Here is a 27,844-nt window from a genome sequence, read left to right as displayed (position 1 = left end):
TCTGTTTTGGGGGGGACACTTTAGTCAGCTGCACTCAGTCGTCACAACGAGCGCCACCTTTTTATACTGGATGAGCTCAGTTTTGTCCAAAACAAGGTAAAGCTTCATATTAGTGACTTTATTCGTTTTATCTATCGATGCAATGTTATGATTATATTTTGTGAAGTGTTGTTAGCTTGTTGCAACGTCGTGCTTACGTCTTGGTGTGTGTTTCCTGCTCACTCGTGATAGCGTACGCTCGTTTTTAAATCCCCAAACTTTCCCATATAATTTTCCCTCAAGGAGACATGGAACACCCCCCATGTATTTCCGAGGAATTGAGGCAGTTTGTCGTGCGTGGTGCTCCCCAGACAGTCTATTACATCCCAGCGTTCATATCTGAAGAGGAAGAGGCCCACCTCCTGCAGCAGGTCTATCAGTCCCCCAAACCCAAGTGGACCCAGTTGTCTGGCAGGAGGTTGCAGAACTGGGGAGGCTTGCCGCATCCCAAAGGCATGCTGGAGGAGAAGATGCCCGCCTGGCTTCACTCATACTGCCAGAAAGTTTCATCGCATGGGGCGTTCAGTGGCAAAACGGCCAACCACGTGCTGGTGAACGAGTACAAACCAGGAGAGGGGATTATGCCCCACGAGGACGGACCCCTGTACCACCCGACGGTGACTACACTCACCCTGGGCTCCCACACTCTCCTGGACTTCTACACACCCGTGGGCCAGCGGGCGGGCGATGACGACGACGCAGTTTCGTTGTCTGAGGATGATCGGCATCTTTTCTCATTGCTCCTGAGACCGCGCAGCTTGCTGGTGCTGCAGGACGACGCGTACCGGAACCTTCTCCACGGCATCGGCGCACGCGAGCTGGACGTTCTGACGGACAAGGTGGTGAACCTGCACGCCGCCGGGACCCAGCCGGGCGAGACGCTCACCCGAGGGACCAGAGTGTCGTTGACCATTCGACACGTGCCAAAAGTCTTGAAGACCAAACTTCTTCTTGGGAAGAAGTGACTAGAAGTGATAAAAAGGGACGAGTCCAGTGTTTCTCAACCTTAATTGAGTCAAGGGCCAGGCACATATTTTTACATTAGGAAAATTTCATGGCACCCCACCAAATAAACATGTAACAAAATTTAAACACTAATAGTTGTGTAATTTAATAGTTTCAGCCTTAATTTTACCACAATTTATAATCCAAAACACTACTTTCTCAGTAAGCTGCAACTTGTGGTGATACGGAATAACTTGGTGTAGTCCATTATAAGCCTCCTGTTATGTTTCTGGTCAGATTGACCCGCAGCAAACTTTAAAATCAAAGAAAATGTGTTTTAGGTGTCAGATAAATCTTCTTTTACTGCCCTTGCTTTTCTTTTCTTATGTATTTTTTTTCTTTTTTTTACAAATATTTGTATAAGATCTTTCGATGATTAAACAAAACATATTTGAAGGGAAAAAACAAACAGAATAGACATGTCAATGTGAACATCAGTCTTTGTGTGAATGACGGATAAAGAGCTGCATTGTCATTTTGAACACAAGAATTAAATGTGCACGCAAGTATGAAGTGAGGCATTCTGATTTTTTCAAATTGTATGACGGTGCGAATATGCATGATACTGGATGCTCGACTGGGTGAAGATCCGCCATTTTCAAGCAACTGAGATGTCATTTTACCCTGCACAGATTCAAGACTCGCTGTTCCAGATGTTGTAGCAAAGCAGCCCCGGAAGGTAAGCGCACCTCTCTTTTTTTTTTTCACAGCAGGCTCTTGTGTTCTTTTATGTTGATCATGCAGCACAGGCACAATTTTGGGTACGTGGTGTCTTGAATTTCTGTGAAGTCCAAGAAAAGCGGCATTCTACCAGGGCTGGACTGGCCATCAGGCATGCAGGGCTGATGCCCGGTGGGCCGGCCTTTTTGGGGGCCGATGCATTGCTTTTTCATGATTATTTGCCTACATTTTACAACAGACTGGCCCTCAATTTAGAAGGATCAGTCCATTAATCCATTTCGATTATAGATAGAAAACTGAAACATCATCAATAAACATCAGTGGCAGAACTACATATTAGGCAAGACTGATTGGGTGGGCCAAAGTCAAAATGCTAGGACTGATTTATTATTATTATTATTATTATTATTTGTGCCAGTCCAGCCCCTGCATTCTAGAAAAAAATGTGCTGGTCAGTGTCAGAAAGCTTAGTATCGTTGTTATGTTCTCGGACTGCTGTGTTAGAATCTGTGCAGGTTCAAGTGCAATTTTTTGTATCGCGAAATATTGAGAAGGCTTGGATATATTCCGAGGCTGCTTTGCTACATCCGGGCAGGCGTTTGCTTTGCCCGGTTTAAGTCCCTTGAAAATGTCACGTAGCAGTTTTATATCAACGAATTGAGTAAATAAAATTTGTCCACTCTGACTGCCGTGTACAGACATTAACTTTGCCCCAATTTGGTGTGAATCCCACCCGACAGGAGGGCTGTTGAACAAAACAAAAACAAAATGGAGCCAGCCTGCAAGCGACGGAAAGATGGGGAGTGCGACCCCGACTCCTGGGTGGCGTACCCCGTCCTGTCGGACGAGCAGACTCACGCCATAGAACTGATTGACGTCTTGGCCGCACCCGTCCTCGACAAGCGAGCGACGTCCCGACTGGTCCAAGAGCTCAACGACCTTTACCCCTTGACGGGCCTTCAGCACATCAAGAGGGTTCGGGCGACCAAGGCTGAGGACGGCCACCCTCAGTCTCTGGAGATCCTGCTGTGTCCGGTCAGTAAAGTTCCAGACTCCGAATTGAGCGTTGGTTGCGACGGTTTGGGAAAACCCTTTGTGGCCAAGGTCCCCGTTCGCCCCCCTTTGACAAGACCCCAATTTGAGCTGGTGAGCCAGCATTGGCCCACCTCCTTCCACGAAGACAAGCATGTGACCGATGCCCTCCGAGGAGAATCCTTCAGCCCCACCCAGAAAGTCCAAATGCACGCGTACATGTCGGCGGCCTTGGCTGCCGCCCAAGAAGGGAAAGCCATGGGGATGGAGGCCGTGGGGGCCGTGGCGGTGGACCCGGTCTCGGAGAGGATCGTGGCGGTGGGCCACGATTGTCGAGGGCGACACCCGCTTTACCACACCATCATGGTGTGCATCGACTCGGTGGCCCGGGGGCAAGGAGGCGGCTGCTACCGCTTGGATGCGTACCCCGCTTGCCGATCCGTTCCAAGTCCGACGCTCGTGTCGGAGTCGACGCGGCAGCCGTACATCTGCACGGGCTATGACCTGTACGTGACCAGAGAGCCGTGCGTCATGTGCGCCATGGCGCTGGTCCACTCGCGGATCGCTCGTGTTTTCTACGGCACGGCCTTTGCCGACGGGGCCCTGGGGACTAAGTACAAGATCCACACGCAGAAAGACCTGAACCATCGCTTTGAAGTTTACAAAGGAGTCATGAGGCGACAGTGCGAGGAGCTCAACGGTGTGTCTCTTTGAAAACGGATTTGATCACTTTTTATACGATATTAGTTTTAATTAACAATCTCAGTCATTTTGACTGAAGCAACCCCCCTTCATTCCCGGCTTTTTTATTGGATTTGGACTGATTTTGCAAGGCCCACAGAATATTTTGTTCTATTGCTATTAAAACATGGAACCTACCAAAAGAAAGATTAAAGTCTTTTTTTTTTTTTTTTTTTTTTTTTCATCAGGGGAAAAAAACTGTATCTGTTTCCGTTTTGCAGCAATTAGCATTAGAATATAGCTAAGTTTCATCATTATTCACAAACCTGTTGGAAAAAAAAACCTGCGAAAAAGAGCTTGTTGCAACATCGCCCTGGCTGATCTCTTATACTCTGCTGTCACCTGCTGGCCATTTTTTGTAATAGCTACCATTGCTTTAAGCGACCTCTTCAGGTCAGAAGCTGCATCAAAGCTTTCTGTATTCTCTTGCATTAAAAAAAAAAAGAGAAAAAACGTATTAATACGTTTTTGGGAGTGCAGGACAAAGTATTAAAAAACTTATTTACAATCTTCCCTCGCTATAACGCAGTTCACTTTTCGCGGTCTCGCTGTATTGCGGGGTGTTTTTTAAGTGCAATTTTGCATATTTCTTTACAATAATATACCCATTTTATAAAATTTATGAAGGTTTGAACATTGTCAAAGTTTTAACAAGAGAGAAATGTGAGAACATGTAAATGCCTCAATGAGAAAAGTGTATAAATTGTGCGGTCGGGGATTTTAGAGCCTTAAAACATTTCTAAGAGTTGTACAACATAAAGCTAACTACTTCCCGGATTTCATTTATTGCGGGTATTTTTTGGAACCTAACCCCAGCGGAAAACGAGGGAACACTGTATACCATTTTTTTGTTTGAATTGGTTAAATGTTTAAAACCACCACTGCAGATTTTTTATTAACATGGAGTTTGGAATTAATGGTTTATCTTTTTGCGATTTTAATGGAGGAGGTTCTTCTCTAGTAAAGCAGCCCCAGAACATGACCCAAGTTTTCTGACACCAGATTGATTTTGAGATTTAATGTACCCTGGAGAAATTTAAGATGTCTTGTACCAAAAATTCTGCTTGGGATGTGTGTTCTCAAAAGAGCATTTTACTTGTGAAAAATGGAGACTTGTAATAATTTCCTGCAAATGTATTTCGACCAAAAATGTACGATAATAGAATTTGCACAGACCTCGGTCGGAAAATGTAATTAAATCATATATCTATATCATATCCCAGAAGTCTTTGCGACAGAGCATTTCTAATCAAGTGGGCGGAATTTACTTTAACTGCAGTGTTGGTTTAAGCATTAAATAAACCAACTCTGTCAAAAAAAACAACACTGACCTCCATTTAAATCAGACGGTGTTAAAAATATACTTGGGGTTGAAATCAACTCTGAAACATTTAACACTAATTTTTTTTCCTGTGAATTTATATATCAGTCTTTGATTCTCAAAACACAAGATGTGTAACTTTGGACTGAAAATGAATATATTTTACATTGTTTTACATGATCAGTTTTGAGAAGAAAATAAATGAGCCACCTGAAAACGTAATCAATCGCCAATATAATAAAGTATTACCTTATCAATATTTTTATTACAATTTTTGATTGATTTAAGTTCAAATTTAATAACATTTTCATAAAATTATGAGATTACAGGCTGCTATGAGGCTTGATTATATTCTGGCGCTTCTTTGCTACATCTGACGTGGTGTGATCAGGGTAAAACGAGTCCTCCAACAGAATAATAACCCAAAACAAGATATTGTATATTTTTAAATAATTCTGTTGGACAACAAGAAGAAATGAGCCACACATAGAAACATTTTTTTGGATTGCATGGAAAGGCAAAAACAATTTAATAGGATACAATACGCTTGACTTTCTTTCCTCAATCAATATTAACAAATATTTCTCTCACATCCACAAGACCATTTTTTTACACCACTAAAAGATTTCACATTCACAAAAGAAATGCACAAAACACCTGCCCTGCTGTCATTGACTTATAAAGTATTCATAGAATATATACAGATGTAGATTTTATTTGTAATTGAGGGAGGGTTGGTTCCATTCAATGACGCAAATATTTGACAGCCTTTCGAAAATCAGTGTACCAATAACAGAGACACAGGCCCCTAGGGAAGTAAACATTTTTTGTTTGTTGGGGGGGGTGGCTTAAAAAAAGAAAAAAACTTCATAGCCATTAGTGTCACCATGTGAATTAATTGAAGTCAGATAATAGAGAAAAAAACAAAACAAAACAAAAAAAACAATCAAAAGCCTCACTGATACCTGGGCCAGCCCGGGTCAGACCAGACTGAAAACGCATCACTTACCCTCCTGTTATGTACAGCAATAGTGTTCCTGGGTCAATTTGACTCGAGGAACCTTTCGTTATGTTGGAACGTCTATACTTTATGTTGATTGCATAATTTTAACTTTATGTGAAACTTTCATTTAACAAGAACAGCAATAATGTTTCATGGTCAGTTTGTTAAATTATCCAGACGTGTATCAGAAATTTGTATGTTTAAAAAAACAAAACAAAAAGATTTAAAAACAGGTCCAATTTATGTCTGGGTCAATTTGATGTGGGGAATGTTTAAGTGCAAAAGTATCTGAAACGCTAGCTAAATTTTAAATATTTCATTAACTCGCAAATATGTGAAGTCAAACATATTCATTGTAGATGTTGATTCATGGGTCAATTTGACCCGGTGCATGAAAAGTGACTGAACCCCCTCATCTTCAATATTATCTCGCAAATATGTGAACAGAAGCACCTATTCATTTTTTTTTTCATGCAAATTTTTTGAAACTTCAAAACGGGTCAATTTGACACGCGACATAACAGGAGGGTTCAAACATTCACACAAGTTCGAAATGCAAAATGGCATCCAGTCTTCTCCAAAAGGTTTCCTTTGCCACTAATTGCACTACGTACTGCATTTCACACAACAGAAAACACGTGAAGTGGACGTGGCGACGTCCGTTGTTAGTACTTGTTAATCCCGAAGATTCTCACGCCGTGCAGTTGCGGTAACTTGGGGATGAGCACGCTGAGAAGCGAGGCCGTGTTTACCAAGAAGTGCGTTGCGTCGTATTTGGTGTAGAAACTCGCCAAGAAATAACTGCGGAACAAAACAGAAAAGACAGTCGGGTATGTTCAACTTAACGCCAATAATCGATTGTCAGCATTTACTGAGAATGCTCACACAAAAAGGACGTAGGTGACTTACAGGATGATGGGGGAAATGGTGAAGAACTTTCGGGATGACGTGAACTGTACGCCGTAATCCAGCTGTTCCCAATGCGTGAGAAGTCTGGCCTTGCCCTGGTCGGGGGTCTCAAAAGGCGTCCCTTTCACTGCATGCATGAACACGTACATTCCCTGGAGAGACAAAAAGGCATTGTTGGCAGGAACAAGAAGACATTTGGGGAAACGTTACAGATATGATTAGGGCAAAATATAGTTTGCCCATCAATTATATTATTTAGTATTTCTGTTTGTTCCGTTTTGCCAGTACTGAGTTTATTTCACCCTCTTTGTCATGTTTGTGTGGGTCAAAATGAACCATTTTAATTAAAGTCAACCGTCCATTTTTTTTTTTTTTTGGACAATATGTTCTATGCAGCCCACTAGTCTAAATATGGTATTCTGGTTAATATTGCGTTACTGGAATATGAGTTAAGATGAAAAATCCAGCCGTTTTTATCCGTCTCAGGGGGCAGCCATTTTGACCCTTGTTGTCGAGTGAAAATGACATCACAGTTGCTTAGCAATGTATTAATTGCATTTACATTCATTCAAATTGAATGCACAAAAAAAGAAAAGAAAAACATTAATCAGACCATGAGAATACATTTAATTTTTAAATATTTTCAAAAGATGTTTAAGTGGGTCAATTTTACATGCAACATTTTTTTTCCCAACAATATTTATGGGTCAGTGTGAAATGCTTGATTTAATTATCAAAATGTAACTGCATTTTTTTTTTTAAAGAAAAATAAATTATACTGTGCAGTACTTTTTAAAAAATGTAGATTTTAAAGAAGTCAACCTTAAACATTTCTTGAAAATATGTGTGACCTCACTAGTCTAAATATGACATTCTGATTAATATGCCATTTGTGGAATATGAGTTGTGAAGCAAGATCCAGCTGTTTTTATCCATCTGAGGGGGCGGCCATTTTGCCATTTGCTGTCGACTGAAGATGACATCACAGGTTTTTTTTTTTTTTTTTCCAACTGCGATCCAGCCGTTTTCATCCGTCTCAGGGGGCGGCCATTTTGCCATTTACTGTCGACTGAAGATAACATCAGTTTGTTTTTTTTCCCAACTGTGATGCCATTTTCAGTTGACAGCAAGTGGAAAAATGTCCGCTTCCTGAGATGGATAAATACGGCTGGATCTTGCTTCGCAACTCATATTCCACAAATGGAATATTAATCAGAATGTCATATTTAGACTAGTGAGGTCACATATATTATTGTCAAGAAATGTTGAAGGTTGACTTCTTCTTTAAGATCTACATTTTTTTTAAAAGAAAGTACTACACAGTATCATTTATTTTTCTTTAAAAAAAATATTTTTTGATAATTAAATCAAACATTTCACACTGACCCATGAATATTGTAAAAAAAAAAAAAAATTGTAAAATTGACCCACTTAAAAAACTTTGGAAAATATTTAAAAATGAAATGTGTTCTAATGGCCTGATTGTCTTCCTTTTTTTGTGTGTGTGCATTTAATTTGTTCCATAACCATGTTTGTAACTCAGATCATCTTTACCCATTGATATGAATGTAAATATAATTAATACGTTCCAACCTCCAACGACAAACTTGATCTGGCCGCTTCTTTTGCCCCAAAGTCAGTTAAGTTAGGGTCGGCTGCATTTCACCCACGCTCTAATGCAGACATGCATCGAAAATGGTGGATGTCTGTAGAGCCTGTTTTGTCTATATGCTCTTATCAGTAGAAGAGAGCCTGACGTCCTAAACAAAGAGAAGGTCAGACGACTGAAGATAGCCGAATGCCTCCGTATCAGTCGTGCGTGCAGCGTTGAAGCTCGCATGTTCTCATTGTGTAATCTCCACAGACCCTAAATCAAAATGACTTCCTTGGTTACTGCTTGTACATTGTCTTAGGATTTCCATTTGTTCTGTGACCAAATTCAAAACAAATCATTTTTCCCCATTTAAAAGGAAATTCCATAATCCCCCCCCCAAAAAAAAACAAAAAAACAATTTCCATCCACATTCGATAACAGCATCGGTGTCGTACTCACCAAGTTGTGTATGACGTTGGTGAGCGTCCACACCACCGGCACGCTGAAGAAGGGAATGCTCAGCAGCACAATGTGAAGGATTCCCACGCCGAGCGCGTAGGTCAGCCAGATGCCTCGGCTGTTCATGACACGGGTGTTGGGGTTCACCTCGCTGTGTGCCACGCCCACGTTCATTCTGGTCTGGATTAGATGTCAAAATACAAAATCAGGAAATGACAAACAGCTTTCGCAACTCACACTCCCTTTTCGCAGCAAATTCCCAACATGATCAAACGTCCATGCCATGATGTGTACAAATTAGATGGTGGAGGCAAAAACAAACAAAAAAATAAAAAGTTTTCCAATTTAGCTCATCAATCTCAGTGACCGAGTTGGGCAAATTAGTATGAGTTCATGTCGATTGAAACTGGTATTAACTCATTCAAACCCACAAACGTGTAAACACATTTTTTTTTAATACTTTGTCCTTCACTCCCAAAAACATATTTACATGTTTTTGTTTTTTTGTTTTTTTTGTTTTTTGTTTTTGTTAATGCATGAGCTTTGATAGAGCTGCTGAAATGAACAGGTGGCTTAAAGCAATGGTAGTTATTACAAAAAATGTCCAACAGGTGGCAGCAGAGTATAAGAGCTCAGCCAGACCATGTTGCAACAAGCTCTTTTTGCCAGTGTTTTCAACAGGTTTGTGAATAATTGCTGCAAATTGGAAACAGCTACAAATACTTTTTTTCCTGATGAAAGAAGAGAGACTAATCTTTCTTTTCGTAGGTTGTATGTTTTTATAGCAATAGAACACAATATTCTGTGGGCCTTGCAAAATCAGTCAAATCCAGTCAAACAGCCGGGAGAGAAGGGCGTTGCTTCAGTGAAAATGGCTGGGAGTGAATGAGTTAACTTGTGGTGAACTTAAATTGGCGATTAGTTCACCAAAAAACAGCGATTCAAGATGCGTTTGTTTTCAGGACTCTAGGACACCATTTTGAGTTTGACACAGATGACACTAAGAATTCCCATCATCCCAGACTCTACTTTTGCCCAATGGACCTAAGTGTGATAACCACGAAAATATATTACCCAATCTTGTTGAACTTTGTTCCCTGGCGCGCTTTCAGCTTCCAGCCCGGATGAATGCTTGCACTGTTTAAAAGGCCACAAAGTACAAGGGTGCTCTTCCCCTAGGACTTTAATAATGTGGAAATATATATATATATATATATATATATATATATATATATATATATATATATATATATATATATATATATATATATATATATATAGCCGTTTTCTTTATCTTCCTGGTGTTTTTTTTTTTTGTTTTTTTTTGTATCCCAAAAATGTGCATGGCCCATATGACTTGCTACATTTTTATAGATTAAATAAATAGAAAATTATATAGGTATATAAAACAAAACAAACATAAAACAAGATGAAGAAGTTGCCCCTTCATTTTTTTTGTATTTTCTTTTTTTTTTTTTTGCGGTTCATTTTGACCTAAAATAGAAAATGTTTAATGCTCGCAGTGTTTACAAATAAAAAAATGATCTCCTTCTTATATCCTTTGTTTGTTTCTTTGGTACAGCTGAAATGTTATTGGGAGAATGTAAATTATGTAATCCCCTGCATGTTGACTCATTTAAAAAAGCTTCATGTAAAAAGATGGAAATGATTGAAAAAAATACTAATAAAGTGGGAGGAATGCTATTTTTTTTTTCATAATGCAAAAATGAAGAAAAAAATTACTAAAACACCCTTGTATGTGGTTAACAGGCGACACGGTTGCTGATGCTCTTCAGTCACTTTAATCCCACAAGTAAGAGAATGCACATCCATTTACGAGCTGCTATCGACCACAGCTCACAAGTCCCTCCGCACACTGATTGCCTTACTTCAGTCAACTTTCAAGCTTACATTACTGTACTGTAGCACTCCAAAACATGACAAAGCAAATAAAGAACTACAAATAGAGAAAATAATACAACTATAATACAACTATTTATAAGATATCCGGGAGGTGTGTGGCTTCACCATCGCTACAAGACCTTATGCAAAAACAAAAACAAAACAAAAAAAATCAAAACACCATGCACTCAAAAAGTCCATGCAGGCATTTTTGTGCACAACCAGATTCAAATGGACAACTCATCAGGGCAACAGATGTTAGATAAGAATAGTGCGTCTCTGATGTGCACCACCACCGTGTCGCTTATAACTGACAAAACTGGAAAAACAACTGAAACCGAACCCCATTACAGTTACTTTACATTTGTTATTGATTGAAATTAAAGTCTTGCGCTGGCTGTGAAGTGTGTTGTCATATCTAGCGGGACACAATCCTGATGGAGTTGTGTACCAGATGGCGCGGAATATGCGTGAAAATTATCTTTTTTTTTTAAATTATCATTATTATTCGGTTATAGCTGCAAGGTGGACATCAGAAGGTCCCGGAGACTTACAGCTTATAGCAGCGAGTCGTTGAAGTGCCCGGAGAGCCGATCTGCTGCAGAGAGAAAGAGAAAATAACCTTGTTGTTGTTGATGTGCTTCACTTAGCCGACGGGCGCAGTGAGACACAAAGCGGAAGTAGGAGTGTGACGTCACAATATCCATTTTTTGTACATTTCAATATGTAAGGTAATCTAAGCCAATAATGTAAGATTGTATTGAATTACAGTATCTTGTACTGCAAAAAATAGGAATACGTGTTTTTTTATGTATTCAGTTTGAACGCCGTGAAAGGTTGAGTATGTAATATTAATGTACCTCGCAGTTTTAATTCAGGGCAAATATTAGACACTGTAACGCCTATTTCCTACTTCCAGCCAACCAGCGCTTAGTGGACAGGGCGGGAATTAAAGTTTGTTTACGACGTAGTCGCAGACGAGACGAGTTTAGACGGTTTTCTTTCCGTAACATTCAGCTTTAGTATGAACATTTAAATCTCTTTGTAAGTATTTATTAATTTCACTAATAGGTTTCCAACAGACTTGCTTGTTGCCGTCGACAGTCGACATTTAGCGTCGAAATGCTAACAATATATGACGTCGTCTTTTTGCGACTCTGTGAGTCCCCCTCCACTCACAATTAATTTCATAGAATATTTGTTTTTCTTTGTTTGGTTGTTGCATTGGTTTGGTCGTCTTGTTGATATTTAATGTTCATTTCATAGCATTTCATTCTTTTGTTGTTGTTTTTTTGTTTTTGTTTTTAGGTCCGTCATGAATCAGCTGCCCGCAGACACCGTGCGGCTGTTGTCCAGCTCTCAGGTCATCACTTCGATGACGAATGTAGTGAAAGAGCTGCTTGAAAACGCACTCGATGCAGGGGCTTCAACCATTGACGTCAAACTGGTACTGTGGACAACTTATCATTTTCACTCCTATCTTTAGGCTCAATTGGACTCCCAGACGTGTGATATTGCACAAACAAGTAAATCTTCAGTGTGCCTTCTGTTTCCTTAAAATGAAGTCAAGTGTATGAAGTGCTGCATTCACCAGTGAAAGTACTTTGTCTTATTCTGCATGTAGAAGTGGATTGCCTCTTTGCCACCCCCTAGCTCCATCCCTGCTTGGCATGATAACAGATGCCATGCAACACAACTTTTTCTTTTGCTTTGGCCACTGCAGGAGAACTACGGTCTGGATCGGATAGAGGTACGCGACAATGGCTACGGAATCAAAGCCGCTGATGCGCCAGTGATGGCCGTGCGCCATTTCACCTCCAAGATCCACAGCCACGAGGACCTGGAGCGCCTCCAGACGTACGGCTTCAGGGGCGAGGCGCTCGGCTCCGTTTGCGCCGTGGCGGAGGTCAAGTCCATCTCTTAGCTGACACAGTGCTTTCATATAAATATTATTGGTTGTGATAAGGGCTACCAGTCACAATCAGCTATTTTTAGAATCCATTATTGGTGTTGTACTCACAAATCTTTTTGAAACCGTTTCAGTTATTCGTTTGGTCATTTTTCAAAAGTAAAAGGTGTTTGCTTTCATGAAGTGCTCACGAAGACCCAAAAATTGCTCCTAAGTGTGAATATCAGTTTGAATGTTTGTTTGTATATGTTTTTGTTTTTAATTGTTCCTCTCCAGGTGGCCATCACCACCAAGACTGAGGATGATGACATCAGCACCCAGTACACGCTCAACGCCCAAGGGAGCATCGTATCTCAGAAGCCGACCCATTTGGGCCAAGGCAAGGCCTCATCAAATGTTGTCGTAAGCAAAATCAAAGAATAGAGCATAATGCATAATGCATATTTAATGATTGCCAACATGTGGTGCAAAATCCAAACCAACTATAATATAAAGGAGACATACAGTAGGATGCGTTTTGATCACATTTCCTAAGTGTCTTAATAACTAAAGTAGACACCCAGCTGTTTGTTTGAAAGCTATTCAAATGTTAGCTTTTTGATAATACGTTTTTTTATTTAATAATAAAAAAACAAGTGCTGTGTCGTATCTTACAGGTACAACAGTGTGCGTACTGAAGCTTTTCAAGAATCTTCCCGTGAGACGACAATACTACTCGTCAGCGAAGAGGTGCAAGGAAGAAGTGAAAAAAATCCAGGACTTGCTGATGGCCTACGCCATCATAAAACCCCAACTTAGACTCACACTTACGCACAATAAGGTAAGTCATTTATTACATTTTAACATGGTGTATGTCGAAAAATTGGCATAGCTTTTTGTTTACGTCATTGTTTAAGGTAACCCAGCTTGTAGAACGTTTAAAAGTCTAACAAAAAAGTTTTTTTTTATTTTATTTTATTTTTTATTTTTATTTTTTTTTTATAAATATTCACTTCGTATGTATTCAATATTCATAAAACACACATAATGGACATTTGTGGTGTACCAAAAGAAAAAGCACAAGGTTAAAACGGCAGTAATGCATGTTGCAACTGAGTGCAGCCACAAGGTGTCCTCAGCAAACTTCTCATGGTTTTGATTGTGTGCACTCAGAATATCAATATTAGTCATTTACTATGTGCAACAGAATACTCATAATGCTTCAAATTTCTTTAATCCCCCCCCCCCCCCCCCCTGTTTTTTATCCAGATTATTTAAAAATTTATTTTAAAAATTTAATTAATATAAAGACTACATTTTGGAAGCTTAGTTATGGCGCGGGTCAAACTGACCTGTTTTAAAAGTTGTAATGAAGCGCAACATAGTTGCGTTATCATGAGTTATAAACACTATTATTTATTTATTTATTTATTTATGTGTTAGCTGTATTGTATTTTGTTGTGTGCAAAACATTTTATGGTTTTTCATTACATTTTCAAACAGGTTAGTTTTACCCGCTATTTACCATCAAGAATAAATCAGCTGTATTTTGGTTTCGCTTTTTTTTTTTTTTTTTTTTTCAAAATAGGTTGAATTGACATGCACCATATCCATATTTTCTTTCCTTTTTCATCTGTTTATTTGCATAGTAATTAGTAATGACAATAATAATAATAATAATAATAATAATAAAAGTCAATAATTTGAGTCCATTTTAAATCTTTATATAAGATTGTCGCAATCAGCTGTGCAAGTATTGAGCAAGTCGACATTTCCATGCCTCGTAGCCGTTCTCAGCGCGCCGCTAATCAACAGCCAAACCCCAAATATGACTGACGGTGAACTCGCATTTAGCTGATTATGATGCTTGAGTGAGTTGCTGAACTCAGCGGCGGTTTCTGTTTCAGAACACGTGCGTGCGTGTAGGCTTATGTGGGTCAGGTAGAGGGCATGGCACCGCTGTGCCGCTGTATATCACGTTCCTAGAAATCCGTTTCAAGGTTTGCTCACGGTGAGTAATGAATTGCCCCCGTTTTGTACATTCAGCTCTCGCTCGCCCGTACGTATCCTTTACAACGACGGGTGCTGCTATTGGGGCCCGTGTGTTGCCTTTCACAGCTTCTTTACGAGCTGTTTACAGGAGCGATCGGTTTTCAGGTGCTAACTGTACGTCAAATAACTGATGCGTGCCTGTCACGGTGCGCATGAATTTCAACATCTGACAAGCAACTATTACTAAAAGTTATTATCACATGTGATTTCTGGTTTGTTGTATTTAATACATTTTTGTGCTTAGTGGAGGTATTGATTTGATCATTGTTTAACACTGCCTACTGTTCCATTCGTTTCTCAGAAGCAGCAATAAAGGTAATGACTCAATTTGACCCCAGCCTGTTTAATCATCCCAAAGTGTCAAAAAATAAATAAACTAGTAATATAATCAATCCACATTAACGAGGAAAGGTTTCCAGTACCAAGGGGCCAATTTGAATTGGAAAATTTATGTCGCCGGTCAAATTGACATTCCCAATTTCATATGGTTTTTAAATTGGAAAAGGATTTAAAAAAAAAAAAAAGACTAGTGTTAGGATTTTTAAATTGAAAAAAAGGACTAGTTTTAATATTTTTAAATTGGGGGGAAAAAAAGACTAGTATTAGTGTTTTTAATTTGAAAAAAAAGACTAGTATTATTTTTTTTAATTGGGGAAAAAAGTATAGTGTTAGTATTTTTAAATTGAAAAAAAAAAAGACTTGTGTTAGTGTTTTTAAATTGAAAAAAAAGGCTAGTGTTAGTATTTTTAAATTGGGAAAAAAAAAACTTAATATTTTTAAAATGAAAAAAAAGACTAGTGTTAGTATGTATTTTTAAATTGAAAAAAAAAACTAGTTCGTATTTTTACATTGAAAAAAAGACTAGTAGTGTTAGTATTTTTAAATTGAAGAAAAGACTCGTGTTAGTCATTTTAAATCGGGAAAAAAAAGACTAGTGTTAGTCATTTTATATCGGAAAAAAAGGACTAGTGTTAGTATTTTTAAATTGGAAAAAAAAGACTAGTGTTAGTATTTTATATTAAAAAAAAAGACTAATGTTAGTATTTTAAATTGGGTGGGGGTTCTGGCTCAGTTTGTCCCAGGGCATGTTTCATTGCCTAAAAGTGTCAGAAAATGAAATAATCACAATATAGATTTCAATTCAACTGGCTAATATGTGAAGTGAATTTTCATCAACTTGAACTCAAACTGAATGAGTTTTAGAAAGAAAATGACGACGACTAGCAGTTGTTGGCAACCAAATTTGCTGCAGGTATGTTGTCCAGAATAGTTGTTTGATCCATGTTACTGTTTCCACATTAACGTGGACATAAAGTGACTGCGTGCGTTGTCCCATTGTTCCAGGCGGTGGTTTGGCAGAAGGCCAAGGCGGCCGACCACAGGAGCGCCCTCCTTGCTACGTTGGGCTCCAGTACACTGGCTCATCTACTCCCATGTCATCATCATCACGAACAAGAACAGGTTTGATTCCCCCAAAAAATGCTTTTGGAATACACTTTAATGCAAGATTTAAATGAATCAGATTAGTTGATTAATAGATTGAGTAATCGATAGATTAATCGTTTTTAAATCTATTCAATAGTGACGGCACTAGTTGTTTCCACTTTCTACTTGACTGTGAGCTAATAGCCAAGAAGTGCTGGTCTCAAGCCAGGTAATGTGGTCAGTTGGTCGCCAGCCAATTTTTCTCTTTTTTTCTTTTTTTTTTCGGTTAGCTAAGCTTTGTTGTGCTGATCATAATTGAATTATCGTTTGAGACGTAACTTTTCTGCTCAGTCACGGTAGGTGCCATGTGGCTTTCGTACCACATGACTAATCCGCTGTGACACATATAGAGCAGCACCTTTTCATCTTGTTTCTCATTTTTTTTTCTCTTTTGGTTGTTTGTTGAGTCGTCATTGCGTCCAGTTATGAGATCAACCTTTCGTCTTGTCCTTCGAGTCCGATTTCCCCCGTAGCAATCAAAGTGCTTTTTCTCCCGTTTCTCCCCCAAGACCAAAACTTGACAAGTTGACATTTCGCGGCAGAATTAGAAGCAAACGTGACGGCCATTTTTCAGCGGGTGTTGTTTACTTTACACTTTGAGCGCTTTGAAGGGCAAAGAGTCTTCGTTTTTGTTGCCGTAAAGTGGCCGTAATGAGCAGAAACGGGGAGAAACACATGTGCCCCCAAGTGCAAGGGTGGCTCGTTTATTGACATCTTTTAAATAATGAGCCCAAAGCCATGGGCGGGGGGGTGGTGGGGTGGCCAAAAAGCACCGCTTCTTCGCCACCTGGAATCGATACAACATTAACGGCGCTTGTAATGTCTTTACAAGCTGATGTCCGTAATGGACTTTTTAGTAGGATTGTTCGGTTTTATATTCTCTCATCATTTTTAACTGGCGAGAACAGCTGCAAAGCAAACTTGGCAGTTTACATATTCCCAAATTTTCTAAAATCACAAAAATTCAAGTTGAGTTTTTATTGAATGTGTTTTTGCAAGAGATGTTTTTTGATGGTTATTTTCAGTGTGTTTATAATTTGTGCTGCTGTTGAATTGCTCTTGGTTTAAGAAAATGCGCGGAGTCAGCCCTGTTATGAGTTTTTAATGACATCCTCCCGGCAAATGACACTGGAGACTATGTATACCTTGTTCTGTTAGATCTGACTGCAGCGTTTGATACAGTGGACCACAGTTTTCTGTTGGCTCGTTTACAGCACCAAGTGGGCATTGGTGGTTCGTGCTCTTGAGTGGTTTCGATCCTATTTGGCCGACAGAATATTTTGTGTTAGCCTTGGGTGCTCCGACTCCCACACCGCCCCACTTTCATATGGTGTTCCACAAGGTTCTGTATTGGGGCCCCGACTGTTCTCATTATATTTACTGCCCTTGGGCTCCATCCTATGAAAACATGGAATCTCTTCACAGCTATGCGGATGACAGTCAGATCTACGTCCCGCTTAGTAAAAAGGACGCTTTCTCATTGAGGGCTCTTTTGTCCTGTCTGGAGGAACTCAAAGCCTGGATGGCTTTAAATTTCTTTAACTTCAATGAGAAGAAAACAGAAGTTATGATCTTTGGGCCCAGTGGTCCTTCTCATCCTGCGGACTTGAGTCCTCTGGCACACTATCTAAAGCCAACAGTCTCAAACCTGGGTGTTAAGATGGACAGTGATTTGAAACTGGACTAGCAAATTGCTGCTGTTGTCAAATCCAGCTTTTTTTTCATCTTAGGCAGCTGGCTAAGGTAAAAAAAAAAAATCTATCTTAGCAGCACTTAGAAACGGTAATCCATGCTTTTGTTATATCTCTGCTGGATTACTGTAATGCACTTTACTTTGGAATCAGCCAGTCCTCCCGCCAGCGTCTCCAGCTTGTCCAAAATGCTGCTGCTCGTCTCCTTACTGGTGCCCATAAGAGGGAACACATAACCCATATCCTGGCCTCTCTGCATTGGCTGCCCGTGAAATTTAGAGTCCATTTTAAGATTCTTTTATTTGTTTTTAAATCTCTTTATGGTCTTGCCCCACCTTACCTCGCTGAGCTCTTACACCCCTAAGCACCTGCCTGGTGCCTCAGGTCAGCAGACCAGACACAACTGGCGGTACCGAGGACAAAGCGGAGGCTTAGAGGGGATCAAGCCTTTGCAGTTTCCGGTCCCTCCCTTCTGAACGACCTTCCACGAAATATTAGGCAAACCCCCAGCTTTATCTGCTTTTAAAACACGTCTTAAAACCCATCTGTATTCTTTGGGTTTTGGCGCATCATGAGACATAACATTGTTTTGATGCTTTGTGGTGTCTGCTGTATTTTGTGTTATGAATTTGATGTTTGTTTGTTTGTTTGTTTGTTTGTTGGTTTGTTTGTTTATTTATTCATTCATTCTTTCATTCATTCACTTACCTACTTCTAGTTATTAATCTATTGATGTAAATTTTATTCACTTGTATACTTACAATGTTTTGTTTTGGTCGTATTTTTCTTACTCTTCACTGCATGATGTTCCATGTTTCATGTACAGCACTTTGTATACAGCAATGCTTGTTTTAAAGTGCTTTATAAATAAAGTTGAGTTGAGTGAAAAAGCACATTTAAACTTAACTAGTCACATTAAGTCCTTTGTAGTAACCTTGATTAGTTTTTGTGTTGTTAATTTAATGCCCTTGTATGATTTTGTGTTTCTAAGATTTTCCTGGAGGGTTTTTTCCCAAAGCCAGGAGCCGATGTTTCTTCAAGCAGCACTTCTGTTCCCGACAAAACATTCATATTTGTCAACAATCGGCCTGTCCACCATAAGGACATCGTTAAGGTATGCGTCTGGATCCAACGCGCTATGCTCAGCGTCCTCTTAGGTTTAAAAGATTTCTTCTGTTTGAATTTATGATCAGTTACTTCGTCAACATTACGCTGCGCAGTATGCGGACGAGACGGCGCAAAACCGCTATCCCATCTTAATGCTTCAAATCAATGTTCCGCCCTCTGCTGTGGACGTCAATCTGACACCTGACAAGACTCAGGTTCTTCTCCACAACAAGGTATTTTTGGGAAGCTTGGACACAGACAAATACAGTAACGGATGTCCTCATCATTACCAGTTCTCTGTTTGTTTTTTAGGAAGTCTTGTTGACTGCATTGGAAGCACTGCTGGTGTCTCTCTACGGGTATCGACCCGGTTGCGACACCTCAATGGAACGGCTTGCCTCGTTTTCGCCAACGTCGAAGACTACCTCTGGAGAAGTGGAAGACGAGATAAACGCCGCCTTGCGCGATAATCCTCCACCAAGCAGCTCTTCGTCCTCGATGTCGGACGACTGGGTCGTCAACCAGATGCCCGGTGGCTTGACGTCTAACTTCTCTCTCGGCGATGATGAAGATGACAAAACCGAACGCTTGCCAAGTGAGCTCCCCAAAGAACCCGATGACGATGCAGATTCGAGTGGACCGCGTATATCGGTGGAAGACTGGAGTAAAGGCACCGCTCTGACGGACCCGGTTTCGCTGGAGCCCCTGCAGCCCGTTCAAATCCTTCAAACCTCCGCGCCGAGTTGCTCCGTCGATGAGACTGAGACGAGCAAAAAGACAGTCAACGTCATCACGGAAAAGCGCACAGCTCTGACGGCCTTTGACCTGATCAGTAACCGGGCGATGAAAGCGCCGCCGTCGCCGGTCGCTCTGTTTGAGAAAGAAGCCCGCTTAGAGGTTCTCCGGGAGAAACCGACCGCCAGCATACAGGACATCAGCAGCGCGGTGAAGGACAGGTGGAAAAATCTCATGGAGGAAGACCGCAAAAAGTAAGATTTACGGTCCATTATTTCCGTAGGAGGTGTTTTTTTGTTTTATACATTAATAATACAACGGTGTCTTTATTGTTTCAATGAAACATGTTGAACTGACAACTTAGTTTTCACCTAAATTAAAAAAAAAAAAGTGCATAATTGCTTGAGATTAATTTTACAGCTGCGTAATGAAAGTAAAAATGTTTGAACATTTAAATTTTCATTCCTTCTGATTGGATTGTGTGGATTTTCACATCCCTGTGTTGTTTTCCTTTTCGTTTTAGTCATTGATGTCTCAATGAATAGCGTCTATTTTAGTTTTTGTTGAATTTTCGTCTGAAAAAAAATTGTGACGAAAAATATGCCGAAAATTTTTCAGCGACCGAATTATCACTAAATATGCCATTTCCTGGTTCTCACCGTTGTTTTCGTTCACCTAAAAAAAAAAAAAATCACATCCACACTCACTTTGCGAGCGCTCGGGGGAGTGACACAAAGTTGGCTAGTCAAAAACAGATTTGGCAGCAAACAGATGGAAGTAATGAGCGGCAGCGTTTGACCCCTGACCCCCTGCCAGTCAAAGGATTTACATTAATGAAGGTAAGACAGGGATGGAGTCACTTAGGAGAGCGAAACAAAATCAGGACATCTTGTCTCAAAATGTGTTCTCATTGCTCTCATTCATCATAGTGAATTGTTATTTTTCATTTCTGATATTTCTGGGGTGTCAGTGGTCACTTCCTGTTTGAAGATGTGTACTGTTGTTCGACTGCTGTCACTATCGACTGTCTTTAGAAGTGAATGATCTATCGATTATTCAGTCCGTTAATCGACTAATTGGATTCATTTAAATTTTGCAATAAAGTGTATTTAAAAAACATCCCTTTGCCCCCTGATTACTGTTTATTAACCAGTGATTGGTGTTTATTTCGTACTTCGTATTTGTGTAGTGATTTATCATTCACCCACCGGCATTTTCACAGAAGCAACCCCCTTCGCTCCCGGCTGTTTTACTGGATTTTGTATTGAGACGGTCAAATTAAGTTTCATTTCATTTGTTCATTTATTTCAGGCATTAATCAACATTAACAAATATAAGTTAATTTTAGATTGGAAGTAGGGATGTACCGATACCGGCAATATTGTGATATCGCGATATTAAAACTCCCACAATATATCATCGTCGTCATATCGTGATATTAAAAGCATCACATCTGTTAAAAAAGTCAGGTTGATATCCATTTGTGTAGTTCTAGCATCCTCTGCTGGCAGTTTTTTTAGTGCAGTTTAATTTTCACAAGGCATGTTTTGGCCCTTCTCTGTTAAAATCCATTCTAATGGTCAGATGAAGAGGCACATAATTTGCTTGTGCCTGAATTTTTGTGACCTTTTTTTTGTATCGCCGACCTCTCCACAATATCGTGATAATTATCGTATCGTGGCCTTCATATCGTGTAATCGTATCGTGTAATCGTATCGTGATGTTTGGATATCGTCACATCCCTAGTTGGAAGTCGCATCGCAGTAACATTTTGTGATTTTCATCGACGTTTGTGAACTTTACAGGTATGAGGAGAAGGCCAAAAAACACCTGGAGCACCACGACCGCACTTGCGCCGCCAAACTGGCCAGCAACAATGGCGCCGGCAGTTGGAAAGAGCGTCGCTCGACCTCCACTCACAAGCGCAAGCCCCCCCTCTCCAACCAGCAGCTGCTGGACGAGCTCTTCTCAGCGCCACGGCCCCCGAAGACCCCTCGGACCGCGATTCCAAAGCCCTCACAGCCCCTCCGCTGCTGCATATCGAGCCTCGGCACACGACTTCAGCGCCTCTCGTCGCACCGGAGCACGGCGCCGCCGCCGCGGGGCCTCCGTCTTATAAACCGGCTGGCCTCTCAGAGCGTCTGGGTCATTTCATGTGGTCTCAGGCTCATGTTGTTCAACCCATTTCGGGTGCAGGAGAGCTTGCTGCTCAAGAGACTTGTGGAGAATCATGTACTTTCGGCGGTCACGCTGCCAAACCCGATACTTGTAACTGATGGGTAACGTATCACTCGCATCTTGTGTGCAAACCGAAAAAAGCTGGCCACTTATTTATTAGACCGATTATCGGTGCCGATGTTTGGCATTTTGACAAATATCGGCTGATAAAAGCTGGTATCTCATTGAGCAGTGAATACTTGCGAACGTAGCGAATTTGGGCTTTTCATCAGGATTTGTAACATGTTCACAGTCAATTTTTATTTGTCGTAAACACGTTTGAAACATATGCAGACCATTTTTCACTGCGAAGATCTTTTGAAACCGTTTACGAACAGTAACAATAACCCCAAATTAGCTACATTCACTTACATTTGTCACTCAATTCAACTCACTGAAACTTTTTATTTATGGATCTATTTAAATTTCTACTTTATAAAAAAATAGGAACTCCCTACACTTTTTATGAAAAAAAACAATGAATCAAGAAATTATGTTGAAATTTTAGAAAACTTTATTTACAGTAGAAATCTTTGGGGCTCTATTTACTTGCTTTTTAATTATTATTATTATTATTGTTATTTTAATTTAGCTTAACACATGCTAATGACCCCGGGAGTGCTGCAATTTTTGTTATGATTTTTTAAACAAATTTGTCAATATAGTTTAAAAGAAAAAGTTTTTTTTTTTCTTTTTACTATTTTACTGCAAATGAATATCAGCTTGAAATATCAGTTTATCGGCCTCCTTGACTACTAATCTCTATCGGTATCGGCTTTGAAAAAAACCCTTATTGGTCTATCACTTCACTATTATCAACAATGCTTTTAGTACTGAATTTTGCACCGATACCGATAGGGATGGCGCAATATCCAAACGTCACAATAGGATATCACGATATGAAGGTCACGATACGATAATTAGCGATTAACGGTATTATATGATAATTGTGGGGAGGTTGGAGATACAAAGAAAAGGTCACAATATTGTAAACAAAAAAAACACACTATGTAACACACTATGTACATTACAGCAGTGCATATAAACAACTTACAATCTCTAATAATATTGATAATATTAATATTTACTTGCTAATGCACGCACACGTTGAGTTCCTCCACATATTGACTCGCTTCACGAGCATATTACGTTCCCCTTCGTCTGACCATTAGCGTGGATTTGAAACATAGAAGGGCCAAAACATGCCTTGTGAAGATTAAACTGCACTAAAAAAGTAGCCACCAGAGGGTGCTTGAACACAAATGGAAATCAAACCAGGCTTTTTTTTGTAACAGATGTGTGGCTTTTAATACGGTGACATGGCGACAACGATATATTGTGGGACTTTTAATATTGTTTCATTTCAGTTATTTAATTCAAAAGATTACATTTCGATATTATTATAGATGAATGAAATAAGTTTACATTTACAATTCCCACTTCATTTCAATATCAAATTGAATATAATTTCTTGCATGCTATTCAATTTTTGAGCTATAATCAAATGATTTTTGAAATATTTTGCTGTGTGTTGTGAGTCTGCGTTTCACTTTTTGACTTGCGTTACTCAAATAAGTTTCACATAATATTCGAAATGGATTGATTTCCACATGTATTAATTGACTGAATTTCCTCCGTCTGCAGAAGTTTAGGTGGAAGCGACAACATGGAGACTTTGTGCGACATGGAGAAGCAAAGCCCAGATGTAAACGGCAGGATGTTCATCTCTGACCCAAGAATTGTGGCCAATGGATTTCAAGTCCGACTCACGCCAGGTAAACCAAATAGCTAATTGAATGACTGTGTTTAACTAGTTCAAGTTTCTTGTAAATGTAAATTCCAATCATTGATGGTCCAATAATATTACAGTACATGATGGTATACTGTGGACTGCCAGCAGTTAACAAAACAAACCGTAAGAACCAACTAACCCAGTGTCAATATTTTTCATCCCCGTTTCATAACATAATCACTACTAAGTGACTGTTTGGCACGATTTCTCCGTCATTACCGGGATTATTTCTCAGCTCCCCGTGAATCGTGCTTGTTTTTGTTGCCGAACAGCTTTGCGGGAGTCAAAGTGGGCCTTTTGCCCGACGTCCGTGACCTTTTCAGCGGCTCTGTCGCCCAGCTTGCAGGTGATGGGAACGGTTGCCCTTTGAAAGAATTCAAGGAATTTTCATTGGTCACTGCCAGTCCCCGGTGGGTGCGTAACGTTTGCCTCGGACTGACGCGAGGTGCATGTAAGATCTTGGAATATTTGCGTCTCTCTTCTTGGAATATAAACGAAAATATGAAGTCCAAGCCTTGTGTCAGAAATATGCATTTGCATGATTTGTGATATTTCCTCTTTAAATGACAGGCCGTATATTTTCCCCCACTTCCTTTTGGTCTTCTGTGGCTTCTATTTAGTCATTTAACACTCCATTTGGCCCTTCATGGTTTTACTTGGTCCCCGGCCAAACTGTAAATCACAATATTTATTTATTATTATTTCCTGGAGATCGAATCATCGTCTGCAGGCATATTAATCCTCGCTTTCTGCTTGTCTTGGCCCAGGTAGCGCGTCGGCCCCGAGACATCTGGAAGTGACGGCGCTGGCCGACTGCGTGCCTTTCCTCGGTGTCGAGGACCTCGGGGAGATCATGACGGCGGTTCGTCGCAGGAAGGCCAAAACGGTGCAAGAGTGTCGGCCGCTCAAAGTGTCCAACTTCCTCCAAGTGAGTGACAAAGCCAGGAAAAGTGTATCGCAAATAAAAGTGTGCGGCTCCCCCCCGTTCATCGCGGGGTAACACCTGCCGGTGATAAGATGAAAATCCGTCATATAGCGTGGTGCCTCGAGATGTGATTTTATTGCCGCTTTACGTCACCACACTCGCATCTCAAATCATCTTTTCACATTGAAATCAATGGAAATGCAATTTATCCCTCAAAAAATGAAACATGTTTGTAATTGTGGGAATGCTGAAAGCATCCCATTCAGATTTTTATTCTCTTCACTTTTTTTGCCGAGAAATTCCTCCCACGTAATACTTCCGATTTACACCATTCAAATTTCAACTTACTTAAAAAATTCACGCCTTCCGGGCTATATGTCGTCTGATTCCAAATTACTTACAGTACTTGCACAATTTAACGTTAAATATCAACTTTTCCCCATTGTGGGAATGCTGAAAGCATCCCACATATGTTATTCGGATTTTTATTCTCATTTTTTTGCCGAGATATAACTCCCACATAATACGTCCGATTTGCACCATTTAAATTTCAACTTGCTTCAAAAATTCACCCCTTCCGGGCTATATATGGTCTGATTCCACATTATTTACACTACTTGCACAATTTAACATTAAATATCAACTTTTCCCCATTGTGGGAATACTGAAAGCATCCCACATATGTTATTCGGATTTTTATCCTCCTAACTTTCTTTGCCGAGAAACAACTCCCACTTAATACGTCCGATTTACACCATTCAAATTTCAACTTGCTTCAAAAATTCATGCCTTCCAGGCAATATATCTTATGATTCCACATTACTTAGAGTACTCGCACAATTTAACGTTAAAGATCAACTTTTCCCCATTCATTTTCAATTGGACTGACATTGAACTTTCCACGTCCACTTCCATACATACAACTGATCAACATTACCCCCTCTCTGATAAATGCCCAGTGGCGCACTTGGTTAAGTGCACTGTCCAGTAAGCAGGAGGTCCCGGGTTCGAATCCCATGTCCGACATGCATATATTTGTGGAGACTAGTGTCAAGTTGTATTTTACAATTTTAAAAAGTGTGCAGCATTTCACAGGCTACTTCATGTTGAAGACGAGATAGCTCTGAATATGAAAAGAAAAATTCACTGAGCTGTCACCATGTTACAAACGCAATTATGCCATCTGGTGGCAGAAAATGACCTCAACACAAATCAATATCGCGCTCATTTTTTTTTTTTTAACAGTACAGTTCATCTTTTTAATTTTAACTAAATTTTATGAATTATTATGAAATTACTGTATCAATGACTAAAAGATGCAGCCATACATCTGTTAGTATAACATTTTTTTGCATTTTTATGTGCAAGAGTATGAAAAATTAGGGAAAAATTATTTTACATTTAGAACAGATGTAAAATTTGTGATTAATCGTGAGTTAATTATTGAAGTCATACGATTAATTATGATTATTATTATTATTTGTTTTAATTAGCTAACAACCATTTAAAGTGTGTGGGAGAGGTCAAAACACAAATTATATGGTCTCTCTATATCGCAGATTTTCCCTTGCAGTATTGTGGGTGGGTCTCCATGGTATCACCCGCCATAAACTCGTACAACTGACAGCGATACAATATAGTAAACAGAAGATCTACATGTAAATATAGCTGGGCCTGTGTCCGAAACTGTGTGCATTGCTTTTCTGCTGCACTCTTCCGCAGAGCGAAGCCGTGCGACTGGCCCGTCAAATGCCTGCGCATTTATCCCGGGAGGACGCGGAGGACATCCTGAGTCGGATGCAACAGCAACTTGGTGAGAGCAAACGTACTTGTTTCCATGGGAGGCCTTTCCTACAGCCGCTGTCTGACGTGCCTCAGACGGACCACGAGGCCAAGGCTCTCTTTAAACCGTTGGGACTATGAAAGGACAACTCCTTTTGCTTTTGCACTCAACTAACTTTAAACGGTAGTACTTGTGCTTTTACACAACTCCATGTTACATACTTTTTTTTTTTTTTTTTTTCAACCACAGAAAGTGAACTTGGCCCTCTTTAAAATACTTTTTTAAAGCTTTTTCTTAGATTAATTGGTCAGTAAGAGCAAATATTGTCTAGTTAATTTGAATCCAGTTTAACCACAAGAAAGTACCGCACGTCAAACTTTCCTCCATTACATTTGCAGTTCTGGAGGTATTTGAGTACTTCTGTGGTGGCAGCGAAATATGTATTAGCAATGCTGAAGGCTGATAACGTAGAAATACTTTTTTAGTTGAGTAAACCACTTCTTTATTATTCATCAAATTATATTCCTTGGTCACAGGCATGTTTAATTATGCAAGTGTTTGAAATGAGTGAAAAAAGAAATCCCCATAAACGTTGTTTTTGTGACATTATTAGCTTGCCAATTGAGTCAATATTTCAGTGTGTGACCCCGGATCGATTGTACTGAGCATGTGCGCGACCGCGACGGAGGCTCTAAGCCTACGTTACGTTTCCGCTTCGAGGGCAGTTCGGATGTCGTTGAGGTGGCGTCACAAACTCAAAGGTCAACCACAGGTGTCAAACTCAGGCCCATGTCCACATGTGGCCTGCATGTCATTTTATGTGGCACTTGCAGCATTTTTCTTTTTCTTTTTTTAATCAAACCCCTTTTTACAGCAACATGGACAACTATTATCTTTGACTACTCATTTTAAAATGAGTTATTTACGAATTTGTTGTGCAATACTATGAGAAAATTAGACATTTATACCTGTTCCTTCCCAGTCATAACGGGCCTCTGAGGGAAACCATAGTAACTGCAATGCAATGTGGCCTGTGACAAAAATGAGCTTGACAGACACCTGACTAATCAAAAGGAGTAACACCTGTGGAGTAAAATTATTATGCATTGTCTGTTATATATTCCAAGGTAATTGCTTGGCTGGAAAACATGCATCAGCTTTACTGAGTACTTGTGAAAAATAGAAGTCATTCATAAATAGCAAATGTAGTTGCATTATTTTGTGTAACATCTGCCGTGGGAGAATGAGATTGTTTTTGTTTTTCCTTCAAAAGCCAAAACCTGGTATTTTAACTTGTTGTGTTCAAATTTTATATCCACCGTACATATCTTTGTGGTTGTACAAAATTCTTAAAGGCTGTGACTCACACACTAATATGACTTTCGCTTGACAACTTTTGCAGGTGGATGCTAAAATATAATATACTTAAATACCAAAGAATATTGTTACATGTTAAATTTAATAAAGCTATGTTGAGTAGCAA

General features: G+C 39.8%; 3 protein-coding genes across 8 annotated transcripts; 2 read left to right on the top strand and 1 right to left on the bottom strand.

Annotated features, from left to right (window-relative positions):
- Positions 1–12: 12 nt before the first annotated feature.
- alkbh6 (alkB homolog 6) lies at positions 13–1,557 on the top strand. The gene is made up of 2 exons (XM_077536415.1): positions 13–96; positions 283–1,557. Exon 2 carries the CDS (start codon positions 288–290, stop codon positions 1,002–1,004), a length of 717 nt encoding a protein of 238 aa, XP_077392541.1. The 5' UTR covers positions 13–96; positions 283–287; the 3' UTR covers positions 1,005–1,557.
- pms1 (PMS1 homolog 1, mismatch repair system component) lies at positions 28–27,844 on the top strand. 5 transcript variants are annotated; one of them, XM_077536412.1, is made up of 14 exons: positions 28–96; positions 1,677–1,723; positions 11,995–12,133; positions 12,410–12,592; positions 12,872–12,974; positions 13,252–13,415; positions 15,971–16,087; positions 18,794–18,916; positions 18,996–19,142; positions 19,222–19,898; positions 21,450–21,923; positions 23,506–23,636; positions 24,421–24,581; positions 26,301–27,844. In XM_077536412.1, the coding sequence occupies exons 3-14, from the start codon at positions 12,002–12,004 to the stop codon at positions 26,499–26,501; spliced, it is 2,613 nt and encodes an 870-aa protein (XP_077392538.1). In that variant the 5' UTR covers positions 28–96; positions 1,677–1,723; positions 11,995–12,001; the 3' UTR covers positions 26,502–27,844. The 5 variants fall into 5 exon arrangements, with proteins under 5 accessions (XP_077392538.1, XP_077392536.1, XP_077392540.1 ...); XM_077536410.1 differs by lacking the exon at positions 1,677–1,723 and having other exon boundaries at positions 34–96; XM_077536414.1 differs by lacking the exons at positions 28–96; positions 1,677–1,723 and adding an exon at positions 2,707–2,760.
- Positions 5,310–11,355, bottom strand: ormdl1 (ORMDL sphingolipid biosynthesis regulator 1). Of its 2 annotated transcripts, XM_077536416.1 has the most exons (4): positions 11,241–11,355; positions 8,785–8,964; positions 6,732–6,883; positions 5,311–6,623 (listed from the first exon to the last, which is right to left on the bottom strand). In XM_077536416.1, the coding sequence occupies exons 2-4, from the start codon at positions 8,956–8,958 to the stop codon at positions 6,488–6,490; spliced, it is 462 nt and encodes a 153-aa protein (XP_077392542.1). In that variant the 5' UTR covers positions 8,959–8,964; positions 11,241–11,355; the 3' UTR covers positions 5,311–6,487. The 2 variants fall into 2 exon arrangements, with proteins under 2 accessions (XP_077392543.1, XP_077392542.1); XM_077536417.1 differs by lacking the exon at positions 11,241–11,355 and having other exon boundaries at positions 5,310–6,623; positions 8,785–8,958.

The sequence above is a fragment of the Festucalex cinctus genome, chromosome 11 (genome assembly GCF_051991245.1).
Source record: "Festucalex cinctus isolate MCC-2025b chromosome 11, RoL_Fcin_1.0, whole genome shotgun sequence".
Classification (NCBI taxonomy): domain Eukaryota; kingdom Metazoa; phylum Chordata; class Actinopteri; order Syngnathiformes; family Syngnathidae; genus Festucalex; species Festucalex cinctus.
Note: the sequence above shows the minus strand (reverse complement) of the source record. Positions and strands in the feature narration are given on the sequence as shown.